Source organism: Hesperophylax consimilis, chromosome 18, assembly GCF_061612785.1.
Source record: "Hesperophylax consimilis isolate HC1 chromosome 18, BYU_Hcon_1.0, whole genome shotgun sequence".
In the NCBI taxonomy this organism is placed as follows: domain Eukaryota; kingdom Metazoa; phylum Arthropoda; class Insecta; order Trichoptera; family Limnephilidae; genus Hesperophylax; species Hesperophylax consimilis.
The window spans coordinates 9483172-9508920 of NC_142853.1; the positions used below are offsets into that span (position 1 = coordinate 9483172).

Below are 25749 nucleotides of genomic sequence, written 5' to 3' on the forward strand. Positions count from 1 at the left end.
AAATTATTTGGGAATATAGAATATTTTGCAAAAAATATAACAATTTACTTACACCTAACACTAATTTTATAATATCTGGCTCGTACTAATTTTTTATAATATTTGGCTAAAATGTAATCAAGCGGGTAGGGCTTTTTAGTATTTTTGGGTGTGTAAATGAAAAAACTTTAGCATTGTACTTGGACCCAATTCCGGGGCTACACAGCTTGCCTTCTCCTTTTTCGGATACGGCTCCCAGTGCGAAAGAAAGAGATAAAACTCATACTTCTGATAACAGGTTTTGATATGGCCAGTGCTATTTCAATGTTCATCGCTGCGAATGAATTTACTTTTAGTAATTTGTATGATTTTCTTCTCATTTTAAAGGTTGATTCGTTGTATTGACGAAAATAAACTGAGGATTTATTAGAAGTGTAGTGTATCAAAATTGGCAAGACGCTATTGTTTTAAATTTGTTGAGCAATAAACTCAGATCAACATATTTTATCGATTACTTTGAGTGCACCCAGTTGTATTTCGGCGAAGACCCATAAAATTATTTTGACATTCATGTTCTAAATTAGTGTTTGCCCCAGGTGATATTTCGAAAGCCCGCATTGAAAAATAAAACATGGTAAATATGTTTTTTGAGCGTATCGCTGAATTAAATGTGATTTGTAAGGCGTTTAAATATAAAAAGTTTGTACAAATTTGAAGTTTACGGCCCATCTGGGCCATGTAAATATGATTGTTGCTGCCAGGGTGCTTGTCTATTTTAAAATTGGATTCAAGCGTGCAGTAATAATCACTTTCATCCAGCAAATATTCCTTTATTACATTAGTAATTCATTAGTGACGAAGATTCCTACTTTCTTTTTCAGGGCAATGAGACATCAATTCCCATGGAGTTGTGCTCCAATTGTACGTATACACTGTTTTACTTATTCATATATTATATTTAAAGGATAAATGCTCTCTTTTGTGGTCTTTTAGTCTTTGACATTCAAGGTCTTGGACATGTTACTGAAAACATCACCTAAATTAGGGCAGAGGCCTTCTAACAAAATCAGAAACTCACCTTATGGAATATTCCCTCTAGACTCTTGTTTTACTAAAGCACAATGCTGCATCTGCCCTAATACATATTGCACTTGAAATCTCTTTTGGTGATTAATCTACCGCCTTGTTCCACATCCCTCTTGTATTTCTTAATCCACAAACATTGTGTCATGTCGGTAACCTGCCCTGTTAATAATTACTTTTTAATAATATCATGTGTTTTTTATATTGATTTCACTGAAAAACAAATGTGATTGGATTCTTTGTCATTTGTTTTTCAGCAAGACTGAATTGCATTGATTTGAAAGCGGAGAACTGTAAGTGGCAGTGTCTGCTCTAATTAAATATACATGAATGTTAGTTGTGTATGGCTTTTGGTCGAGAAAACGCCATGATTTTGCATCACCATTGTACAAAATGCAAAGACGTAATCCGTAAATAATATTGATTTTGTAAGGTTAAATGATAAATCACCGTTTTGCACTACAGATCAATCTGAAACAAAACGAACGGTGTTGAATAATAAGTATGTGATCTTATTGTCGCACGGTTTTGATTAAACTGAGTTGCATTGGTGAAAAAGTCATGGTGTGTTCCTTCATAGCCTTAGACTGCATATTGATGCATCTCTACATTAGATGTTTCACCTAACCCCCACCTCCTGTGTGTCAATGTATATAATATTTAAATGTTTCAGTAGATACCACACATTTTGTGAATAATTTGACAAATGTTATGTATATACTAAGTGTTCCTTAATATATTATATACTTTATGTAGTGGTCTTGTTGCCCGTAGTAGATGGTTTGCTTGTCGGAGACGTATTCACCACCTTCCAAAGAAGAAAAGTGGCATGTGTAAATTATTCTAAATTGAGTTAAATGCCATTTTTGTATATTGCAAGACTTATTTTTTCAATCAGTGTTAGAAAAAAACTTGACCCTTAAAGAATTCCGATTATTTTATCATAATAAAATTTGAAGAAAATCTGTATTGTCGTTTTGCTTGCTGAAGTCACCACCTTACGAGACCGCACTACGCCAGGGTTTTAATAGTGTGAAAAAATTATAAGTATTCACTTAGGGCTCAAGAGGTCATTCAACACACTTATGTGACATCACTACGGTATAAAATTATCAATGGCAGTCAAATAGTGTTGTAAAAAAAACTTTATTATTGACTGTAATGTTACATAATGAATTCTGGCAGCAAAACAACCATACATCATTTTATTTAATTTTTACATATTATTTCCAGTAATTTGCAACAATCTATATTAAAATTTCTTTCTATGTTTGTAGAGGGCAAACACCTTGTTGTGTTAAAGCAGGTAACTTTGTTTTACAAAACTATTTATTAATATTTTTGATGCTGACCTGGTTTTGCACTGATTCAAGCTTTATCAAAATTATTATTTTTAAACTAGTCTGTGCAGATAGATAAACAATAGCGCGTGTTGCAAAAACGTAAAAACGTCCAACAGATTTTACCTGTCACAGGTGACACCTATACAATATAGGTATATAAAAACACACAAATTTAAATGCAACATTGTGTCAAAATTTCAAAGCAAACTTTGAATTGAAGTGAAATTTAAGATTTAAAACGAACAAATATTAACATTTTTATTTATATAGAAATTTGTTATGCTATTACAGTGAAACCCTCTTATAAGGTTCCCTCATAAGAAGTTTTCATGCTTATATTGTTTTTACTATTTATGTCTTTCTTAATTTTCATTCTTCTAAATTATCCAATCTGATCTTCATGAAGATTAATTCAAAATAAAACCGGGTTGGCATCAACAATATGAATTAACAAGTCATTAAAACATAGTTCCATTGTTTAATTTAATTTTAAATTATTTCTATCTGTTATTAATATGAAATGTATTTTCCTCAGTTTGACATAGTTACAAACCTCACTTTCTGTCTTTGGACGGTGGCCTATTCCTAGATGACAATATAGATTCAACCTTGCACTCCTTTACAAATTGAATTCATTCAGGTTATATATATTTGAATTGCAAATAAACTCTTAGGTTTTGTACGTAATATTAATATAAACAATAATAACATAAATTGAATCCATCACCAGGAGTTAGCTCTTCAAAAATATCATACAAAACAGAGATACCTACGCATATATCTAAAGCGCAATATCCACCGCGAACTACGAAACAAGGTGAGCTAAGATAAGCTAGTCAGCTAAGCTTTTTATATGCACATCCACCGGGAATTAAATACTATGAATTCTTCCATGACGTAGACGAACGACCAATCTCTACAAGTTATGTGACAACTCTATTATTTGAGCAATGCGTATGCACGGTGATGGGGATGCGGGAGGCATCGTAGCTTAGCTGTAATTGGTGACTCAGATCGCAACGCTTAGCACTATACACTCGTGGTGGAAACGAAAGTATGAATAAGACTCATTACGTTGCAAGCTAAGCTAAACTAAGTTAGTACTAGTCTTGCATCGTTTGCAGTGGATATTTCGCTTAAAGGTTTTTGTGTCTTTATTTATGATTTATTATTATTCATATTGGTACAGAGGCTAACTGCATAGCACACATGAGCACTCAGGTCTGCCCTATCCTCCATGTTTAACTGTAACATTTGACAGTAGTCCAGTCCCTTTTGAAGTTCATCAGGGTTTTTAATTGGGTATTTAGCAATGTCTCCTAGTTTAACAATTTGGCTTCCTACATGTCTGAGCCTTTTCCCATGAAGGGACTTGTCACCTTAGATGAATTATTGGTGTTTCTTCAACCTATTTACGTTTCCTTCAGCCATTGGTGCTTTCCACTCCAATGGTGTATATTTCTTTTAAGATTACGGTTTCCTGCTAATGACCCTTTATAAAACGACTATTGACTATTATTTCCTTCTTCAGTAAAATGTTTCATTACATAATACATAAAACTCCTAAATCGTGTAACATACTATTTAACCCTTAACGTCGCTGTTGTGGGGTACAAATCTACCCCAATTCGTATTAATTTTAGTTGAATTCTTAAACTGTATGCCAGAAAAGCCTTTGAAATTACTTTAAAATACCTCTTTTTGAATCACTTTTGTTTTCGTGATTGAATGCAAATCTTGGAAGTTGAAATTAACCCACTTTCCGACATCTTTCCGACCGATAGACTCGTTGTCGATGACAATGCATTCTATCAACTGTTGGTGGCAATCTACCATACACATGCGGACACATATGCATTTTTTTGAAATTCAGTGACATTACGGCAATTAATATACTAAATAAATTTTGGGTCTCGTCCAATCGGGATTTGGCTCAGTTGGTAGAGTTGCCTCCTCCAGTTCCTGGGTAGGAAGGTTCAATAATCAGCCAAGTTTAAAAAGACATTTGAAAATAAAAATCTTAAAAAATAAAAATGTTACAGTGATTTTTTTTCTCCGTATTTATTTAATGGTTTAGTGATTTCTTTTGTATTTTGTTGTGAATTAAAAAAAAATTCGTTTTAGTGAGTCATTTTATATTTTATTTGAGTATTTTAAAAGTTTGATAATAAATAGAAAGTATTTACTCTTGCAATAAAGGTAAAAGGTGTGATTTGTATACTTTATTTTATTTTAAGATGCACTAAGTAAGTATGTAGAATGTGTGTGTTTTTTTTATCTTGTTTATTAAAATGAAAAAAATTGTTTTATGTTACTGGATCACACTTTGATATTCAGAATGGGGGTACGTAACTATCCCATAAGAGATATAGATTTGTTGACTAAATTTGCCGATGATGTTTTATGGGTTAAAAATCCACTTAAGCACATATATATAAAATAATAGCTCCATTGTAAATTCTACTCAATCGATAGTTCTGTTCTGATAATATTTCATCTAAAAAGTATTTCAAGGAGATATTACTTAAATGGGTCGAAAAAAATTCATCATTTATAATAATTTATTTTTGGATAATTTATACAGTGCTGTTTCTGTGAGAAATCACTTCAAGGGCACTGTAACACCTATTAAGACGTTTATGCCTATTTATAATGCGTACTTTATCATTGGAAATATTGATAAAAAATTATTGTCCTTGTTCAAATTTTTTCCGTAATGCGTATTTAGCTTGTACCTACTTAAGTCTTTCTCTGCCGGAAGGTATTTATTGTGGATGTACCGGCAGGCCGCAAAATCAATTTGTCTTATAAAACAGCGTGTTGACGCGCTAATTTTATACGGTCGACCTTGTGAGCACGGCTACCTAGATCGCGGATACGCGCTTAAGGCACACAAACAGTTAAGGTTTAAAATTAGATTTTGAATATTTGTTGTTTTATTAGATCTCAGGTATAAATCATAAAATATATTTTTATAACAACTACCAAAATAAATCTCTGTTTAATGCTAACTTTTCATAAACGGTAAACGTACAAATCAGAACACTTTTGAAAAGTTATATAAGGTCATGAAAAGGGATGAAAAAAAACTGTTAAAAAATTATGTTAGGTTAGGCTTTTAGGCTAGTTTTTTTTTTCATCGCTTTTAATGACACTTTTCAAAAGTGTTCTGAATTATTGTCTCTATTCTGATTTGTCATAGAACTGTCATAAACACCCACTTGCGTGGCTATTATGACACGGTTCTAATAGCAGAAAGATAGTTCTACAATATCAATGGTCATTCATTTGAATTCTAGTAATACTTCACAAATTCATTGACACATTTAGAACTCAATATTTAGAGGTCAAGAATTTTCTTACGCAGTTTCAATGTATTGGTAGATATTGTTGTTTCTACTATTAAAAATATATTTTTCTAATGGAGGTTAGAACTCTGTGATTATTGGGTTACGCGCTGTCTTTGGTTTAAAGACATAATCCCTCTGACATTATGTTGTCTGGGTCTTCTCATTGATTTTCTCAATGCGTAAAAATCACCAATATACATACTACAAATAATAATATTTCCCAATAGATTTTCCAACAGAAAAACAATAAATTTTATATTATTTATCCGACTTTATTAGTTGAAAGTGTAACTTTTATTTTATTTATTTATCATAATTTATGTTTATATGAATCTCCCGTAATAATTAATTATATCACTTTAAAACACCATTCCTTAGTTTAGGTCCCTTTGAATCACTTGAAATAATTTGAGGGCTCAAAGTCAAACAACATTATCTACAAAAATATCCCAATAACACAAACTTAAAGTCAAATAAATTATATACAAAAAAATATACAAATATTCAGAGGGTTTAAATTCAAACAACGTTATCTACAAAAAGACATACCAATAATTAGTATTGGCATCTTATTTTGTAGATAACATTGTTTGACATTAAGCCCTCGAATTATCGGTAGGTTTTTGTGTAGATAACGTTATTTGACTTCTAGCCCTCAAATTATTGTTATGTTTTTTGTAGATAATGTTATTTGACATTAAGCCCTCGAATTATTGGTATTTTTTTTTGTAGATAGCGTTGTTTGACTTTAAGCCCTCGATTTATTTGATGGCTTTTATTAGATTAGGTCACTTTAAATCACTTAACTTAGATTAGATCCCTTTTTTAATCTCCTTAAATAATAATTGTTATATTAGATCACTGTTAGTCTACTTTGAATAATAGTTGGACTAGATAATTTTAATTCAACTTGACACAATAATTGTTACTATACATATATCACTGTTAATCACCTGTAATAATTCTTAGATTGTATAACTTTTGATGCACCTTTTATAATTGTTAGCATAGATTAATATAAATCCACCTTACGTAATTGTTAGATTAGATTAGTGTGAATCCATCAGCAATAATATTTGTCAAATTAGATTACTGTTAATCCATCATAAATTATGAACAAAAGTAGCTTTATTCCAGTTATATTAGATTTTTCTTCTACCGATTTTTATAGTCTTTGGGTTGGTAAAGTTACTGTAGTTTCATTAAAAATACTTTAATGGATTTCCTTTGCACCCACTTAGAGCGTTTTCTGACTTTTTATAATGTTCTTTTTTTCTATTTTCTTGAAATCATATTTTATAATTAACATCAGATGCAACAAACCTTTCAAGTCTATTGTTTTTCACTGAATTATACAATGGTAGTAGTTAGGAACCATATAGTAGTTAAATATAATATAGAGAAAAAAATATAGTTATGTTAGCGGAGTTTTGTTTCCTAGTTTTATTTATTAGTTTTAGAACTATAAAAGTTCCGCTGACAAATATTTACATTCATGAAATCATTTTAGATGTTTACTGAATCCACAAATAAATTAGTGTCATACAAAACTAAATATTATCTCATATTTTTGGGTGATTATCGCCAGAAAGAGTCACATTTCTGGTACTTTATTCCAATATCGGGTAAATTGAATCATATTGGGTGAATTTCGACAAAAAATATCATATTCTGCAAACATACATAAAATTTCATCTTTTGCCAAAAACCATCATACTTAAGTGAACATGAATGACATCAAATGCCATATTTTAGGGGACTTGTGTTTTTTTTCATTCCTCTTTTCTGTTCTGTTGTTTTTTTTTATTATTTTTTATTTTTTTATTATTATTATTTTTTTATTATTATTTTTTAACATTTAATTAACTTTATAATACATTACATTACATTGGTGGATGTGCTGTGGCTGTCTCACTAGGAAATCCTGCGTTGAGAGCAGGCACAGTTAACAACGAAGAAGTTTATAACAATAAAACCAACACAATATTACATTACAAATAACGACACTATATTAAATTAAAAATAAAAGCCAATAAGCATCCTACCATTATTACAAAACTGCGTTTATTCAGCCACCGAGCTTATTTGAAATTCTTACAATCTAAATTAATTTATTGCATTAGGATTATGAAAACCCCTATTATCTCATGAATTTATTAATAATTTACATATTTCAGTTGGTTAAAGAGTTGAAAGTCCAATAACAAAAAGGTTTAAGCATGGAGATTTGATTGCTTTAATGTTTTTACTGTATTTAATTCTATTTTATATGACAATAATGGATTTTTACTTGATAAATAATATTTTAAAGCAATCAATAAATTCATTAAAAATACTTGATTCAACTAATAGAATATGTTAATTTATGACTTTAATATTCACAAATGTAGAGTTCACTCACTTCACTGCAAGTAATATTTTCCCATGTTTTCGAGTACAACATACCAAAAGTATTAATCTACTGATGTAGGGTAGACACATCAACTATCTTAGATAATAGTGTGTGTGTGTTTGTGTGTTACAGCATCACAGTTGATACAATTCTTTATTTATAGTGTCTCATCTGATCAAAATTCCACTAGCCAAACAATTTATAAATAAGTTTATTCACACAGCACATTTTATTATTATTACATAGTAAGAAGCTTCTAGTTTCTTAAAGGCCTTTTAGAGATTTCTTAGTGAATTCTAGATTCTAGAGATGTTTGTCACCATTATTCTCCTTGCCCATCTCGACAGATCACTTTGTCATCAGATCCGTCCCATTAGTTGCTTTATAATGCACGGTTGTCACAATTATTATTGAACATATCAGCAAGCATAATTTATTATTCATGATTTATGTTGTGGGGAGAGTGAATCCTTAATTTCTCACATTAAAGACTTGGTGCTTCTTGGTGCATATATTCGTTATTCAAGTAATAACTCAACATCAAAATAACAACTGGACTTGTGAATATTTAATGCTCTCAAGGAGATTGAAGACATTGTACAAATATCGGCGATTGGCACATTTTTAACATTGATAGTGAATCATAGCGAGTCAACCATTAGTGGCTGCGAAATTAAATCATACTTTGACGATTGTGTTTAACTATTGAACAGTCAACGTAAGGATGATGTACAAACTGTTTTATAAAGCGGAACCAAGATGTTCACGCTTTCACTTGACTGTGCCATTCACTGGTGTTTGTAGAATGTCTTTGATGTTAGTTGCCGTGTTGTGTTCTTCTTATTTGTGACTACAATAATAGTGCTAGAAAATGTAGTCATAGAATAATGAGCGAGTTTGTTAATAGCCTTCCACATTGGAGCTGTCAATTTAAGAGTTTCCCAATTCTATTTATATAGAGATTCATGCTTGTGTCGGAGATTCTCTTGATGTAAGTTTTGTTTATTTCAAATGTAGTAAACCAAGAAGCGCAAAGTGTGATGGATTGTTTTTTCTAACAATATTGAGATTCATTTCTTAGATTGTCCAGGTTGAGGGGTTTGTCCCTAAATGTGCATGAGACTTTCGTAATAATTCATATATATATAGCGGTAAATAACAAATTACTATGGCAATAGGCAAAAATATTAGATGTGGTCAAATTATTTGAGTTTTAGTTTTTTTTTTATTGTGATGCACAATTCTTGCAAGCGAAGATACAATTTGTATGGTGAAGGCATTTATTGAAATTGTTACCTCCCGCAGGAAAATTTAAGGTAGGTGTGGGTTAAAGATACTCTCAGTATCGCCTTGGTGAGAGACTGATTCAGAATTGAAATGTTGCTTAACAAAATCTCATGGACCGGTCAGTGGCTGAGTTGGCATCCAGGCATAGTATGTTCAATTCCTCGGCTGGCTAAGTCTTCCCATCACAACACACGCAAAGTTTTTGGCTTACTTTGGTGGTAGTAGGAGATTTTCAAATATTGTCAGGTTATTCATAACCCGGGAATGTTTTACTTCCTAACCTTCCTCTCTCCCTCTACCATTTCAATCTGACTCACCACATTCCCCAGTTGTGGGTGCCATAGTTAGTGTGGTATTCACAAAATGCCATCAAAACAGTATCTTTTGAAGAGATGGTCGACCCAATATTTACGACCTAATAAAATACTGAAAGTGTAAATATTTGTTGTTTTTGGTCTTAATAAAATAACATTTCTTTGCAAAAATGCTGACGGTATCGCTTTATATGATTCAAGGAAAATATAATAATGATAATAACACATTTATTTGTCGAAAGCTTAGTTTGTTAAATATTTTTATATCATATTTGGTTTGATAATATTGATAAAATGTCTCATATATCGTTATTTCTAGTGCAGTAATGGGAAACCTTTGTCCTAGTGGCCTAAAGTATGTTCTCAATTCTTTAAAAAAAATATCAACATTACTTTTATATTAAAAATGTGTAATATTTTTGTACACATTTTTAATAGTTTCATTAAAATTCAACTTCAGTTTGATGTGAAAACTCTACGAATAACTTATTTAAAAAAAGACAATTCTTTTATAAACTGTAATTCTCACGTAAAATCCAATTTTAAATTATCGTGATTTATTCTTGGGGTATTATGCCGTGTTGCGCTGCCTCCATCAGGGCAGATGGTCAGGTGATGGACACTGCAACGATGTCCGAAGCGTTGGTAAAGAAGGAGGTGGCGCAACAAGGCATAATATCCCAAGAATAAATCACAATGATAATTTTTGCTGTGAAAATCTCAAATCATATTGTCTATTTTTTTAAGTTTGCGACTTTTCGCATAAAGCCAACAGTATTTTTTTTTAAACTTTCACAATACGTTTATTTACAATTCAGTGAGATTTTTTGTTATTTTTCAGATGCCAATTTATTTTTCGAGGTTTATAATTGGATACTTAATCCTACACATGCTGCTTTCAAATCTTTACCGACGAGATTTATTGCTCTCAATTTGATGAAATTCTTCAAAGAAAATTAACTGTTAGCAAACGTTTGTTGAACTTCACGGTGAATGTTTATTTTTAGTACTTTGAAATTGAATGAAAAAATGGTGTTGGTTTTTCATAAAAACCTCCTCATTAGGTAGTTATCGGATGCATTAATATTTTATTATATGGAGGATAAAAATTATGACACGGCCATAAAAATTGGTTTGATCCGTAAATTTATCACAACGGGCACAATTTTTAATAGTAATCAGTAAAAAAATTATTGAAGCTATTTTGTTTTAAGTGTATTTTCCCACACTAATGACCATCGTAAAAAAATATTCCACAGCATCTTGCTTCATTCCCAACTTTTATCAACCATAGGAAATAATATTACATTTTACATATACAGGGTTTTCCAATAAGAGGTGTTATTTTGAATAGCCCGCTATTTCGGAAAATGTTACTTTTGAAGCTGTCATTTTTTGACATTTGACAAGTAGAAACTACGCCATTAATAAAAATGGAACGATACACGCTTCAACAACACATTGAAATTATTAAAATTCACTTGAGTGAATCAAATGCAAATCATCTTGAGCGATGAGGCCCATTTCCACCTCGGTGGCTTCGTCAACAAGCAAAATTGTCGCATCTGGGGCTCGGAAAACCCAAGAGTTATTGTTGAAACAACGTGTGACTGTTTGGTGCGGTTTATGGTCCGGCGGAGTCATTGGACCTTACTTTTTCGAAAATGAGGCTGGAGCAACAGTTACGGTGAATGGATTGCGCTATCGAGAGATGATTAATGATTTTTTATGGCCGGAATTGGATGATATTGATCTGGACAACGTTTACTTTCAACAAGACGGCGCTACGTGTCACACAAGCAACGAAACCATTGATCTTTTACGATTGAATATCAAAATAACCCCTCTTATTGGAAAACCCTGTATTATTATGTAAGTTTCTTTATGTTACACTTATTGGGAAATAATCTTACTTTAAATTTTGTCATTCTCTTTTTCAATAGTGTTTTTGATTTTTTAGCATTTTAACATGACAGTGTAAATTGATTTACAAACTGTCTGAAATGTGTAGTTTATTCATTAGCACTAAATGTTTGCAAAAAAAATCTAATATCAAAAAGCCATCTTTAATAATAGTAATAATAATATTGAATGATTTATATAGCACCGTTTTTGTGCAAAATCTCCTCAAGGGCGCTGTACAAATATATAATACATTTCTACAACGATCTATGTTATTACTAACTATATATGGAGATAATATACAGTACCATATACTTACCTATAGGTCACTTTATGACAGATGCGTAAATTTCAAATTTACTCTATAATTTTTCAGTTTATGAATACATTGAATAGCTCCGACATTATAACAATAATATTATTTTGTCTACATTAACTGACATTGTAATCAAATAACTATTCAAAAATTCATGAATATTTCTGATACATCAAAGAGATTATTGAAAAATCAATTTCTCGTTCACTCATTGTCATTATTGTATACATTCTATCAAAGTCAAAATGAAACATTTCAATGAATTGTATACAGTCAATTATTATTAGTCCATTTTGAGTAAGCATTTATTTATTTGATATCTGTAATTTAAATTTAAATGGCATACAAAATCTTTTGCTTCCTTGTAAAAGGGCCAATGTCAGTTTTCAATATACAAGGTGTCCTTAAAATGAAATTTGGATTCGATTTTGTTTTGATTTTTTTTGTAAATTTTCGAAAAAATTAATATAACCAATGATCATCAGTTCATTATGTTGCTTTGTAAAAGGATCGAAGGAACTAAATTGTCAAACATTATTCAGTTGAATAAGTAATAGAAATTTTATGAAATTTATAATGATATAGTAAAATTATATATAGCAAAAAAAAATATTATAACAAAATAGTAATAATAATAATTACACACCTAGAATGGCGGGTTAATTAATACAAAAAATGTGCATTTAGAAAAATTTTTGGATGAACAAAAAAAAAAGTTTATCAAAGTAATTTTTCAGGCTTCCAACTATTGAAATTTTTCAGTTATGTCCATTATTGAGGCCAAACATTCTATTGAAAATTTTCAATTATATCCATTATTGTTTATGAAATTTATAATGATATAGTAAAATTATATATAGCAAAAAAAAATATTATAACAAAATAGTAATAATAATAATTACACACCTAGAATGGCGGGTTAATTAATACAAAAAATGTGCATTTAGAAAAATTTTTGGATGAACAAAAAAAAAAGTTTATCAAAGTAATTTTTCAGGCTTCCAACTATTGAAATTTTTCAGTTATGTCCATTATTGAGGCCAAACATTCTATTGAAAATTTTCAATTATATCCATTATTGAGGCCAAATATTCTATTGAAATTTTTCAGTTATGCCTATTATTGAGGCCAAAACATTCTATTGAAAATTTTCAATTATATGCATTATTGAGATCAAATATTCTATTGAAATTTTTCAGTTATTACCATTTTTGAGGCCAAACATGTTTTGTTTTACTTGCGGTGTATTGTCTTATTTAATGCTATAATTATTTGTGGTTAAATTGATACTCGGAAACGTTAGTAATTAATATGTGGTTAATTAATAATAATTTGAAAAAGATTGACTAAGCATTTCATGGAATTTCCTTTAAGTTTTATAACTTGTTCCTTTTTTGTCGTGAAATTACATTTTCAGCTTAATGTTCGAAATATTATTTTTCATAAACATATCATGTATTCATATCATAAAATTTATAATAATGTGTTCCATGTAATACAAATTGAAATTTTCAAGCCAACTCTGATAACATTGAAGCATTACGTATTCAGATTTAAAATACATGTTATATTTTATTCACGAGCATACTCGAAACATGTTATCCAGGTAATATTTTATCAGAATATGTAGAACGTAAGAAATAATATTGAAAACAAAATGAAACAGTACTCATTCCCCAATTTTTCAAAACAACCATTTTTTTTAAAAATTCACTTCTTCTTTGTATGTGTTTGTAGCTAGTTGCCTGCGTTTGTTTTTCCTCCTTCATTTAATCCCTGTCTCCATTTCACATCGTTGTTCAATCAGGTTACAATATCAAATCAGGCATAATCAGTCACAGTCAGTCATATCAGATGAATTAGTTACTCTCAGTATCGCCCTGGTGGAAGTCTACCATTGAGAATCTAAACATTGCTTGAAATGGTTTTAGTCATGTTTGGTGACCAGATCTGAATAGCCAGGTATTTTCCTCTATCCCATCTTCTTCCTTTTTCCACACCGTTTAGTCTCACAGCATTCTTTAAGTATTGGGGATGCCAGAGGCCCAAAAGTCCAAATGCAAAATTGTCGAAACAACTAATTTGATTTTCAATGTTAATAAGCAGGTAGTCATCATAATGATACTTTTTTGAGCTAACACAAACGATCCTAACCTAGTTTATTATGTTGTCCGTAAAGTTTAATAATTCTGTGCTTGCATGCCATGTTTTAAATTTTACCAGCTGTAGACATGAAGTTAGTAAAAACCCAAATTTTATACTTTTGGTATTAATTTCTCTTAATTATTATGATTCTATTTTAACTAGACTTGTACACACCGAACTAGTGTCAAAATATCGATGAAAGCAAAATAAATTGACCGGTCGGTGGCCGAGTTGACATTGCGTTTGGGTCCCACCCAGGCGTAGTGTGTTCAATTCCTCGGCTGGCTAAGTCCTCCATCACAACACAAGCAACATTTTCAGCTTACCGTGGTGGTAGTAGGAGATTTTCAAATATTGTCAGGTTATTCGTAACCCGGGAATGTTTGTCTTTCTTTTAAAAAAAAAAATAAAAATAAATGATGTAGATATTTTAGATTTGACGATTTGAAAAAAAATAGGACATAGAGAGACTGATCTTTCAATATCGATTAAAAAATTTATCATTTGAGGAGCAAAATTAAACTTGTTAAATATTGAAAATTTATATAAACTACATTCACATAGAAAAACCTCTAATTGAGTTCCTGCGTAAGAAGTTTTTTCAGTTCCCTCGAAAAACCTTTTACATAACGACAGTTTACTCTATATTAAATTATTGTTCAATTGGTTTTAGATTAGTTTACAGCAAATGAAGAAAAAAAATAATTTATAATTACTTTAAAATATCCCCCGTGGTGGAGAGGTAAGGTTCTCGACTAGCAATCTGGAGGTCGCGGGTTCAAATCCCGGCGTGCTCAAGTAAATTTTATTTGATTAATTAATGTTATTTCACAATTTATTGGTTAAAAATAATTTCCCAGTTTAATTGCGGCACATTCCATAGTGGTAGATACTCTGTGTCACCCTGGTGTAAGAATTAAAACATTGCTTGAAATGACTTCAGCCATGTTTGGTGACCAGATCTGAAAAGCCAGGTACTTCCCCGCCTTCCTCTTCTCATCTCCTTCCCCTCTCCATTACCTTCAGCCTTATAACACACCCCTATTGGGGATGTCATAGTACCAATTGCTCCAAACGGTATTTTTTAATGATAGGAAGACTCAAATCGACTATCACATCTCATTTAGAATTTGTACATTTAAACGGTCCCCGTTAAACTCTGATTCTCGGCACATTTCAGCTTTTGATCAAATTGCAATCAGTCGTCAAGCTTTCTGGTCTTGCTGTTGTGCTTAACACAATTTGTTCAAAAGCTAAAACGAGTCAAGAATTGGCATTTACCAGGGGCTGTTTAAATGTAAAAAACTTTTGAATGAGGCTAATCATCGCTTTGATGGTCATAAAATACGATGAAATTTGAAATTCCACAACCTTAGTGTATAGTTTTTGTTCGCAACAAGTTGTTTTTCAATCTATTTATCCTTGCACACCTAATTAAATTAATTCTAACAATCAAAATAGAATTGTGCTAATGATAACTTTGAAGGGAGAAACACGGTAAACAGATAAACAGAATAGTGACAAAAAATATCTTAGGTTAGGTTAGTATAGGTTAGGTTAAATTTCAGCACTCAAATATAGCCCTGAACATCACTTTTTAGTCTGCTAATTCCAGCAATACTATCTGTAAATTCCATATGTGTAGTTACGAAAATATAAAAGATTTCTTGTGACAAATCTTCACACTCTAATCTTTTAAACTCCATGAAGTAAGCACATACCAAAATGTCTGTAAAGGGTGCAGTTTGAAAACCAGTAAAGACATCTGGTATTTCAGTAATTTTTTCATCTCTAAATAGTATAAAATAAAGTCACTTTCCGTGTCTGTCTGTTTGTACGCTTACTACTTCTAAACTACGCAACGGATTTTGATAGGGTTTTCACTATCATTTAGAGAATTTCTTCCAGAAGGTTTATGTATATGATACATGCATATTATACTTATAGAAAGTAGAGAAAAGTCAAGCAACGTCGGTACATGTCAGGCAGTGTATATTTAGTAGCTGACTTGTAACAGGTGTTGCTGGGATTAATCCTTAGGAGATAAACATATACCGTCGGGACTTTTCTGTAGGCCTTTTTAAGATATAAGATTCCGTCCTACATTATTTTGATAAATTTCACAAGGTTTAGCCAGCGTTAGCAATGTAAGCACACGAAAATATTTTTTTACAATTTGATTACAAAACATCAACTTTTCTCTAATTTTTATAAATATAAAATGCATGTATTATATAAATATAAACCTTCAGGAAGAAATTCTCTAAATGATAGAGAAAACCCTATCAAAATCCGTTGCGTAGTTTAAAAGAAGTCACAAACAGACATGACCGGTCGGTAGCCGAGTTGACATTGCGTTTGGGTCCCACCCAGGCGTAGTGTGTTCAATTCCTCGGCTGGCCAAGTCCTCCATCACAACACAAGCAACATTTTCAGCTTACTGTGGTGGTAGTAGGAGATTTTCAAATATTGTCAGGTTATTCGTAACCTGGGAATGTTTGACTTTCTTTAAAAAAAATAAAAAAATTATATATGCGGATAGGGACTTCATTTTACCATAATAGAGATATGTAAAATTTAAAAGTAAGAACTTCTTTTTACTGAAAACCCTCTAGATTTTCCTAACTACCTGTATAGAATTTAAAAATAAATGATTTGTAGTATTTCTCGTGTTAGCAGACTACAATGGGTGTATTTTTGGGTGCTGACTGTTAAATGTGTAAATTCAATGATCTGTCACTGTTCTGTTTTGTCATTTCTGAGAAACACGCATGTTGTGCCATTGTAAAACTGTTTATCCATCTGCAGTCGATGCGGACGAGATCCGGCGCCTGGGCAAGAGGTTCAGGAAGCTGGACCTGGACAACTCGGGCGCGCTGTCCATCGACGAATTCATGTCCCTACCGGAGCTCCAGCAGAATCCTCTGGTGCAGCGCGTCATCGACATCTTCGACGCGGACGGGAACGGCGAGGTGGACTTCAAGGAGTTCATACAGGGCGTGTCGCAGTTCAGCGTCAAGGGGGACAAGCTGTCCAAGCTGAGGTTCGCCTTCCGCATCTACGACATGGACAACGACGGGTACATCAGCAACGGGGAACTGTTTCAGGTTACTTTCATTTTATTATCTGCACCTTACTCAAAAACCCAAAATTTAACATTTTACACTTTTACCTGATGAATCAATCGGTTTTCTTCTTCTTATGGTGGAGGAAAGTTGGAGGAAGTCGTAATGCGATGCAGAGGTCTGAGGTTAGTCAGCCAGTCAACCAGTCAATGGCATCAGGAGCCACTTTGTTCAGCACAGATGTATCCGGGTAACTGGTGGATGAAAAAAATTTCAGAATGTTTCTGAGTAATGCATAAGTACCGGTTTTTCTTTATCCAGCGACATTTATTTAACCCCTCAAGCTTCAGAAGGACATTACTACCCTCAAACATCATAATCCATTAAAGCCTGTGAAGGACAGATATAATTATTCTTCTCAGTTTCCCTCAAATATTTATACTTGATTCCTTGGTTAAAATTAATAACACTTTTCTTACTAATTCCTTACTCAACGTGTTTTCTATATATCGTATTCTTTCAAAATCATGCACATTTCCGAGTCGAAATGTTTCGATTAAGTTTTTTTCTTAACATTTTCTTGTTTGATGTTAATTTTTTTATTATTTAGAAATATCAATGTTTATTTCAAATACAAACACCTCAAAAATAATGTTATCTAGTTTCTGAAATGATATTTATTTTTAAAACGACTTCAAAAATAAGAAATATTAGCTCATTAAAAATACCTCTCAATCATTCCGAAATTCCATGAAATTTTACCTTATGTAGGTAAAAATATTTTAAAGTCAGAAGGGATAGTTTACACAATCTGGTATTATTTACGGTTATGTCGTATGAACACTGCATTCAATAGAAATGAACTTTTTATTATATAATAATATCTTCATGTGCTATAATAACTTTTTTTTATAGTGCAGTTTTGGCTTATTTCACTTCAAGTGTGCTGTGTTCTTATTTGTGAAATTTTTTTAGTTATCTGAGAGTAAACAACCTTGAAACAATCTCACTAGTAAATGTATCCAGCTTTGTATCAAGACCCGCAATTTTTACTGCAGTCAAAATGGATGGCATTAGATATGATGTTTAATTTGTTATCATGTTTTTAATAAAACTGTTACATTCCTTAAAAATATCTTTCCTATTAATACAAGTCCAGTGGGAAGGGTAGTTCTAACTTTCAGTCATGCCAGAGTCCTGCTTGAATGGCTGTATAGGCCTTGATATCCTATGATTCTATATGAATATTGTATACCAATATTTTTGTAAGGGTGTAACTTTAAATATGTACATATTTATATACATAAACAGTTTGATACAAGCCTCCCAATTTCTCATCTTCTTGTCTCTTGTGTGGAAGAATATTTAATCAAAAGGAAGCTTTATTAAACCCGTAGAATGGGGTAATAAATCCTCATGCTTATGGCCCTGGAGACTCCAAAATCGTTTTTTTTGTAATGATTTTTTATACATAAAAAGTAAAAAAATTACTCCAACCAGTAAATTATGTTGCACTACTGATTCCCTGTCCATGAAAAGAGATTATCAATGATGTAATTATAATTAATTGTTAATTAGGTTTAACAGAATTGGCTCTTAGTAAAATTGATCTTGTATTTGATAATCTTTTTGATTGATCAATAGATACTTAACTTTGACTTATTTTTTGATAAGATTACCGAAATCGCCTTTCGTGCTAACGAGATGGTATTACATTCAGTAATTAATAATTGATAGCGTAATATGAGGTGACTTTGATCATTGCGGATTTCTGCAAAATTCTCGCAACCTCTCGGAAATTACTCGCTTCTTATTTATATTCAAACATATCGATGATTGAATTGTGAAACCTGTGACTTAAATCACCATATTTTAAATTATTTTTGACTTCTCAAACACGTATACTTTTTTTTTTTTTTACATATATTTAGATAGTTTAAACATGTGCAATAAATATGACTTAAAATTATTGATAAATGATTCTATAAAAAAGTTGTTTTAATGTTGAAAATTGATAAGGTCACCCCATTTTACGGTATTGTTTTTTTCATTTGAATTCGTTGGGAATGATTATTTTGTATTTTACCGGGCACCTAATGACTAGGGATTTGTTGCCCAAATATCTTCTTTTTGCTACCAAATTTGAGCCCCCCATGTTGGCTTGATTATTCAATAATTATAATTTTTACAGTACCTCTGTGAATTTATCATCCCAATGGTGTGTAACAACCAGAGATGTGCATTATTTCAAATAAATCCATTTCAAATGGAAATGCAAAATGGGTATTTTCCATTTTACATTTTAAATGCTTTTCTAAAAACCATTTTGCATTTTAAATGCTTTTCTCAATGCATTTTCCATTTTAAATGCTTTTTGCCACATTCGTCCTACTATCTCCACTCATTTTTTTTCATAAGCCCCAAATATCAGTCAGTCCTTAACCTCGCTATGAGAGATAATTTACATTTGTCAAGTTGCTCCCTGGTAGGAGCCCTGGCAATTGAGTGATACCATTACAAAAAATACTGAACATGGAGCCATGAAGCTGTAATATTAAATGTTAGATAGCAGTTTCTATGTTTTTACGTTGGCAACATTAGTCCCACGCAAATTTTTTGTGGTTTGATAATCTGTAATCGTGGTGTTTTTGGATTTACCATCATGTTATATGTTTGTTCTACATTGATGTCCATTATTAAATGACAAAATTGTTTAAAAAATCTATAATTATTTTAATTTTTTAACCTGAGAAACCATTTTGCATTTTGAAAATAGGTATTTTGCATTTTGCATTTGAAATGCTTTTCTAAAAACCATTTTGCATTTTCAAATGGAAAAGTTTTGACCCATTTCCATTTTGCATTTCAAGTGGTTTTGGGTACCCATTTTGCACATCTCTGGTAACAACACTAAAAATGCTTGAACACGCTAATTTAATTTAATAAAATAAATAATAAAAAAGAAATATAAATGTGATATTCTTGAAATATTACCCTAAAATTAGAGCATATAAGTTATTGGTAGATACTCTGTTCATCAGGAAGAATAATAATAATATTATACTTATTCAAAGAATTTTAACCGGTTCCTGAGCAGATTTGGAGTAAAAACGTAAATGTCATTTTGCAGTCTGATATATTTTTTTCAATTAAAGACAATTTTTTTTTTTTATCACACTTCGCCACTCTCGCTCTCTCCGCTCTGTTAACGTGCTGCTTGAATGATACGGAGTGCGTACCATGTGACCCGTGCTGGCTGCACCCAGCTACTCAGTTGCGACATACGATGGAAAAATATTTTTTGTTTTTAACTGAAAAAAAATCACTGGGGAGCAAAACTACGTCTACATTTTTACTACAAATATGTAATATGCTCTGGAAACACTGGTAACAATCTTTCAGGTATTTGCAGGTACACCCTGTATTGTAACTAAGAATAATAGCAATGTAACCTAATCTATTCATTAAAAATGCTAATCATTGCTTTCTGATATAAAATGAATATTTTTTGATTCCTAATCAAGATTACAATGATTATAAAGAAGTAAATTCAGTGATTACTAAATGTATTTTTAAATAATCGCAGTCCGATGCTCATTTATGATCTTTTGCATACAAATTATCTATCAACACAACTTACGGTCAACAAACTTGAAGATTTGTTATTTTATTTTGTGGAAATCAAGATACGTGAAGGTGAGGAAAACATGATGCTACACCCATACAACAACCTACAGTCTGCCTCGGTACAGGAATTCTTAGGACGGGTTGTTTCGGAGAATTTGAACAATTCATCAAATTTCAACGTTCATTTTCGGGTTCTGTGAAAGTCCTATTCAAGTTCTGTTACTATATCATTGTAGGCTAGTTGCTTGACAAAACTGAAATAAAAACAGAACTTGAAAAAATCTTTCACAGGACTGTGAATAAGCCACATTACTTTGAATTTTTAAAAGTAATTAATGAAAAAAAGCACATTGGTGACAATTTTTTAGATTAAAATTATTATTTTTTTTACTTAAATGTTATCTCAGAATGCCTGCTTACCAATTAGGCTATGGTTGTTACAATTTAGATGTAAATAACCATATCACTGTTGTATGTGGTTAGTTTAATCAAAAGGCCGTAAAAGATAAGGAGCTTTATAGCCGAGTTGAATATGAGCTAGTCAAACACTGTGTTTCAGGTTTCTTACTGTGTGTTGTGTGCCTTTACAGAATGCAAATATTTTCCCTGTTTTATCATAATGGAGAATAAGTGTGGCACACACAGCAGCGGGGATTACAGGCGGTAAATAGTGTAAAGTATGACATTCGTGGCGGAGTGGTGAGCTCCTTGGCTCGGACGCAGAAGTGCTTCAAAACACGGTCTGGACACAACAAACCTGAAGGATTTTAACCAGCGATTCATGAGCATATTTGGAGTTATAAATGTAGATGTCATTTTGCTGTCTGATGATATTTTTATGTTTTAAAAAAAAATTTTTTTTCATTACATCGCCACTAGGTAGAGTTGGGTACAGTCTACAGCGGGTCACGTGATACTCACTCTGTTTCGTTCCAGCATCACAGTAAAAAATGAGACAGAATGGGTATCATGTGATCCTTCGTGATGTGTAGCAGTGTGGTCAGTGGCGATGTGTGTTAGAAAATATATACCTTCGTTCCTGCACACCAAACACATAACTTTGCTTGATTCTGCCGTTTTGATTGTCCGTGCAGTTTGGTCATAGCTCCTTCCCATATCTCCGTTTAGTTCTATTATCTATGGTGTTTTATAAATGCCTTCTTCTTAGGCCCAGTTGTTTTGCAGAAATTCAAATGTAACATTGTCATCAAATAGCCATTCAGCACCATTTTGTATTTTGGCGGTTGAAAGGTTCCCATTAAATGCCGATTCTAAGTCCGTTTCAGCTTTTGAACAAATTGTGAAGAGCAGAAGAGGACGACTTGTCAGCTTAGTACAATTTGATAGAAAGTTTAAACGCACCATGATGGCGAGTGTGCACGACAGATGTTAGCGTATTAATACTATGGATTTTAACGTTTGAAGTCTTCTTGCAGGTACTTAAAATGATGGTGGGCAATAATTTGAAAGACACGCAGCTCCAGCAGATCGTGGACAAGACCATATTGTTTGCCGACAAGGATGAAGACGGCAAAATATCATTTGACGAATTCTGTTCAGTGGTTGGGAACACGGATATCCATAAGAAAATGGTAGTGGACGTTTAATTCTACCACTCTTCGTCAATTGTTTTTTTGTATATTTTTTAAACGATATCTCTAACTATTAAGTATATATAAAATTGTTATCTAGTCATTGGCACTGTGGGGTAAATAGCAGTAAAAGATGCCATCTCTTTGTGTTATATTTAAGACTCGTTGCAATACTCTTACTTAAATTATTTTGTGTGATCCCAGTGTTTAACATAGGTTTATTTTGTTTTAAATAGATTTTGTTATTTATAACTATGTGTAATCTGGAATAGGCGGCCTGTTCCTTGTGTGCAGTCTGCGCTATGAAGATGAGTGTTACTGTTTATCCCGCATGGCCAATCGACGTGTTGGACAACGGTCCTTGCTTCACTTCTCTGTGCTGGTCACTTCAAACAAACCAACAAACCAACCAACCAAACATACGTCCACCCTGGATCCATTTGGCCTTGTCCAATAGACATTCTGGATCATTTGCTACACTCTGTGTGGTCACTTCAAACCAACCACACAGTGGCCTCCCTGGATCCATTTATCTATTTGGCTGTGTCCAATAGACATTCTGGATCGTTTGCTTCACTTTGTGTGGTCACTTCCAACCAACCACACAGTGTCCTCCCTGGATTCATTTATCCATTTGGCTGTGTCCAATAGACATTCTGGATCATTTGCTTCACTCTGTGTGGTCACTTTAATCCAACCACACAGTGTCCACCCTGGATCCATTTTGCTGTGTTCAATATACATTCTGGATCATTTGCTTCACTCTGTGTGGTCACTTTAATCCAACCACACAGTGTCCACCCTGGATCCATTTTGCTGTGTTCAATATACATTCTGTATCATTTGCTTCGCTCTGTGTGGTCACTTCAAACCAACCACAGTATCCACCCTGGATCAATTTGGTTGCATGTGGCTTGAGAGAGTGTGGATGCTGTTTATCCCGCATGGCCAATAGATATTCTGGATCATTTGCTTCACTCTGTGTGGTCATTTCAAACCAATCATACCGTGTCCGCCCTGGATCCATTCGGTTGCGTCTGGCTTAAAATAAGAGAGTGTGGATGCTGTTTATCCCACATGGCCAATATACATTATGGCGCATTTTCTTCACTGCAGCGTGTGGTCACTTCAAATCAACCACACAGTGTCCACCCTAGATCCATTTGGTTGCTTGTGACTTAAGATAAGAGAGTATGGATGCTATTTGTCCCGCATGGCCAGTAGACATCCTGGATTCTTTGCTTCATATCTGTGTTGGTCACTTTTGACCAAACTGTCAACCATTGTGCCATGCTGATTGTTTGTGATTTGAGAAGACATGAATGTATTAGTTTACCACTGTTGTCCCATGCCCAGTGTTCAGATCTTAACGAGATGTCTCTGTTGTGTAGCGGATCTGTGGCACCCTTCTCTGTTTATCCCGCTTGGCCAATAGACGTGTTGGATCATTTGCTTCCCTTCTATATGTGGTCTAACTTGTGACTACTTTAGGTTATCCATTGTGCCATGCTGGGGTTTCAGGAGACGAGCGCTCATGTGTGTTGCGTAAAGATCTGTGCTACTGTCTCTGTCTCTCCTGCATGGCCAATAGACCTGTTGGATCATTGGTTTCACCTGTCTGTGTGATCACTTTATGTTACCATTGTTGTGCCATGCTGAGTGTTTGGGTCTTAACGAGATGAGTGCTGTATGAAGATTCTGTTTATTACGCATGGCCGATAGACATGTTGGATCCTTAGCTTCACATCTCTGCGTTGGTCTACCTGTGACCTTCGGGCATTGTTCGATCCATTGTGCCATGATTGCGATAAATCAAGCAAATTTCTAAATCAAATTTTTAATAACTTAAATTGAATAGTACCTACTATAATATAATATTCTATAAGATATTTAGATTATGAAAATCTGCACATTACAAATAATTGCAAATAAAGCAATACTTTTTCTACTTTAGTGAGTACTCGTATGTCACTCTTAACATTCTTTTAATGCAAGACAAGATTTAAATAGATGTTACATAACACATTTTAGCCTTTACTAAGTAAACCTTATCTACCATTGTTTGTTAGACTTGTTCCTCTGTACATACTGTCTCATCTGTACAAAGTGGGTGGCTCTTCCATTAATATGGCTACCAGCTTTTAGCAGTATCGTTGGTTCACTGCCACCGCCACCGTCACTGTTCTCACCGATACCCGGCATTGAGATGGCGAATTGCCTTACGATGTACGAGCGGTGAAGTTTCGCCGTTCTTGAATGTCTCTAGATGTATCTGCGGACATCGTGTCGGTTTAGTAGTCATTCCGGTTGCTGTACCTACCATATTCCCCGTCGCGGAGTTGAAGCTAGCTTTGCTGTCCATCGACCAATAACTCAAATGCCTTTCTTATCTCTCGGTGTTACTCTCTGTAAGTATATTTTAGGTTTTACTTTGAGGAACTATCTGTTTTAAAGGAATGACGTGTTAATTATAATACTTCTTTCATCTAATGTTTTGATTTGTCATCTAATGTGTCCATGGTAATGCTTCACCACTGTTAATGATGTGTTGAATGAGAGCATTGTCATCTAATGTGCCGATGTCATTTTTTCATCGCTGTTATTAATGGCATTGTTGCATCATCGTTACCTAATGCGTTGATGGCATTGTCACATCGTTGTGCCATTGTTGCAGAATTGTCATCTAATGTGTCAATGCCATTGTTTCATTGCTGTTAGTAATGGCATTGTTGTATCATTGTCATCTAATGTGTTGACGGCATAGTTACATGGGTGTTGATGATGTATTGAATAAGGGCATTGTTGCATCGTTGTCATCTTAAGTGTTGATAGCATTGTTGAATGTTGAGAATAATTTCAATGATTTCTTCTTCTAGAAAGTGTCACAATTTGACGTATATTTTCTGCCGTTCTCCTGTAAGTTGTTAATTTGTGAATATTATAATATAAACTATATCCATGTTGATGTATGATTCGCTTTCCCTTTACTATTATTTGTAATGCGGCAGTAATCCTACCATGAGTTTAGCCCGACATCTGGCTAATAATGGCTTACAGTGGAACTCACTTGCATAATGGTCCTTTTATTATATTCAATACATATGCCCAAAGTGTGTGCATTTTAATGTTGTATTCAAATCATGATATTGCTGGTTCAATAATTATGATTCCGTTAACATAAACATTCAGTTATCAGGATAATGTTATCAGAACCTCCTTTCTTAAAATATTGTTATTCTCCAGTTTAAATTGTATACAAATAATAAATACTTTTCATATTTTAATTTCATCAATTTGAAAGATTTGGCATTTGTTAAAAATGAACAGAACAAATAAATAATTCAATAACTTTGA

The 25749-nt window shown here is 32.7% G+C and overlaps 1 protein-coding gene across 2 annotated transcripts; it reads left to right on the forward strand.

Moving 5' to 3' along the window:
- The first annotated feature begins 283 nt into the window (after positions 1–283).
- LOC149415329 (calcineurin subunit B type 2) lies at positions 284–24888 on the forward strand. Of its 2 annotated transcripts, XM_089642531.1 has the most exons (5): positions 284–613; positions 861–900; positions 1320–1355; positions 16920–17218; positions 22240–24888. In XM_089642531.1, exons 1-5 carry the CDS (start codon positions 611–613, stop codon positions 22408–22410), a joined length of 549 nt encoding a protein of 182 aa, XP_089498657.1. In that variant the 5' UTR covers positions 284–610; the 3' UTR covers positions 22411–24888. The 2 variants fall into 2 exon arrangements, with proteins under 2 accessions (XP_089498657.1, XP_089498659.1); XM_089642533.1 differs by lacking the exon at positions 1320–1355.
- The last annotated feature ends 861 nt before the right edge of the window (positions 24889–25749 follow it).

What these genes read in the sequence shown, in the direction of transcription:
- LOC149415329 (XM_089642531.1), top strand. An exon ending in TGATTTGAAAGCGGAGAACT is followed by an intron (nt 1,356 to 16,919) that starts GTAAGTGGCAGT and finishes ATCCATCTGCAG; the next exon opens with TCGATGCGGACGAGATCCGG. An exon ending in GCAACGGGGAACTGTTTCAG is followed by an intron (nt 17,219 to 22,239) that starts GTTACTTTCATT and finishes GTCTTCTTGCAG; the next exon opens with GTACTTAAAATGATGGTGGG.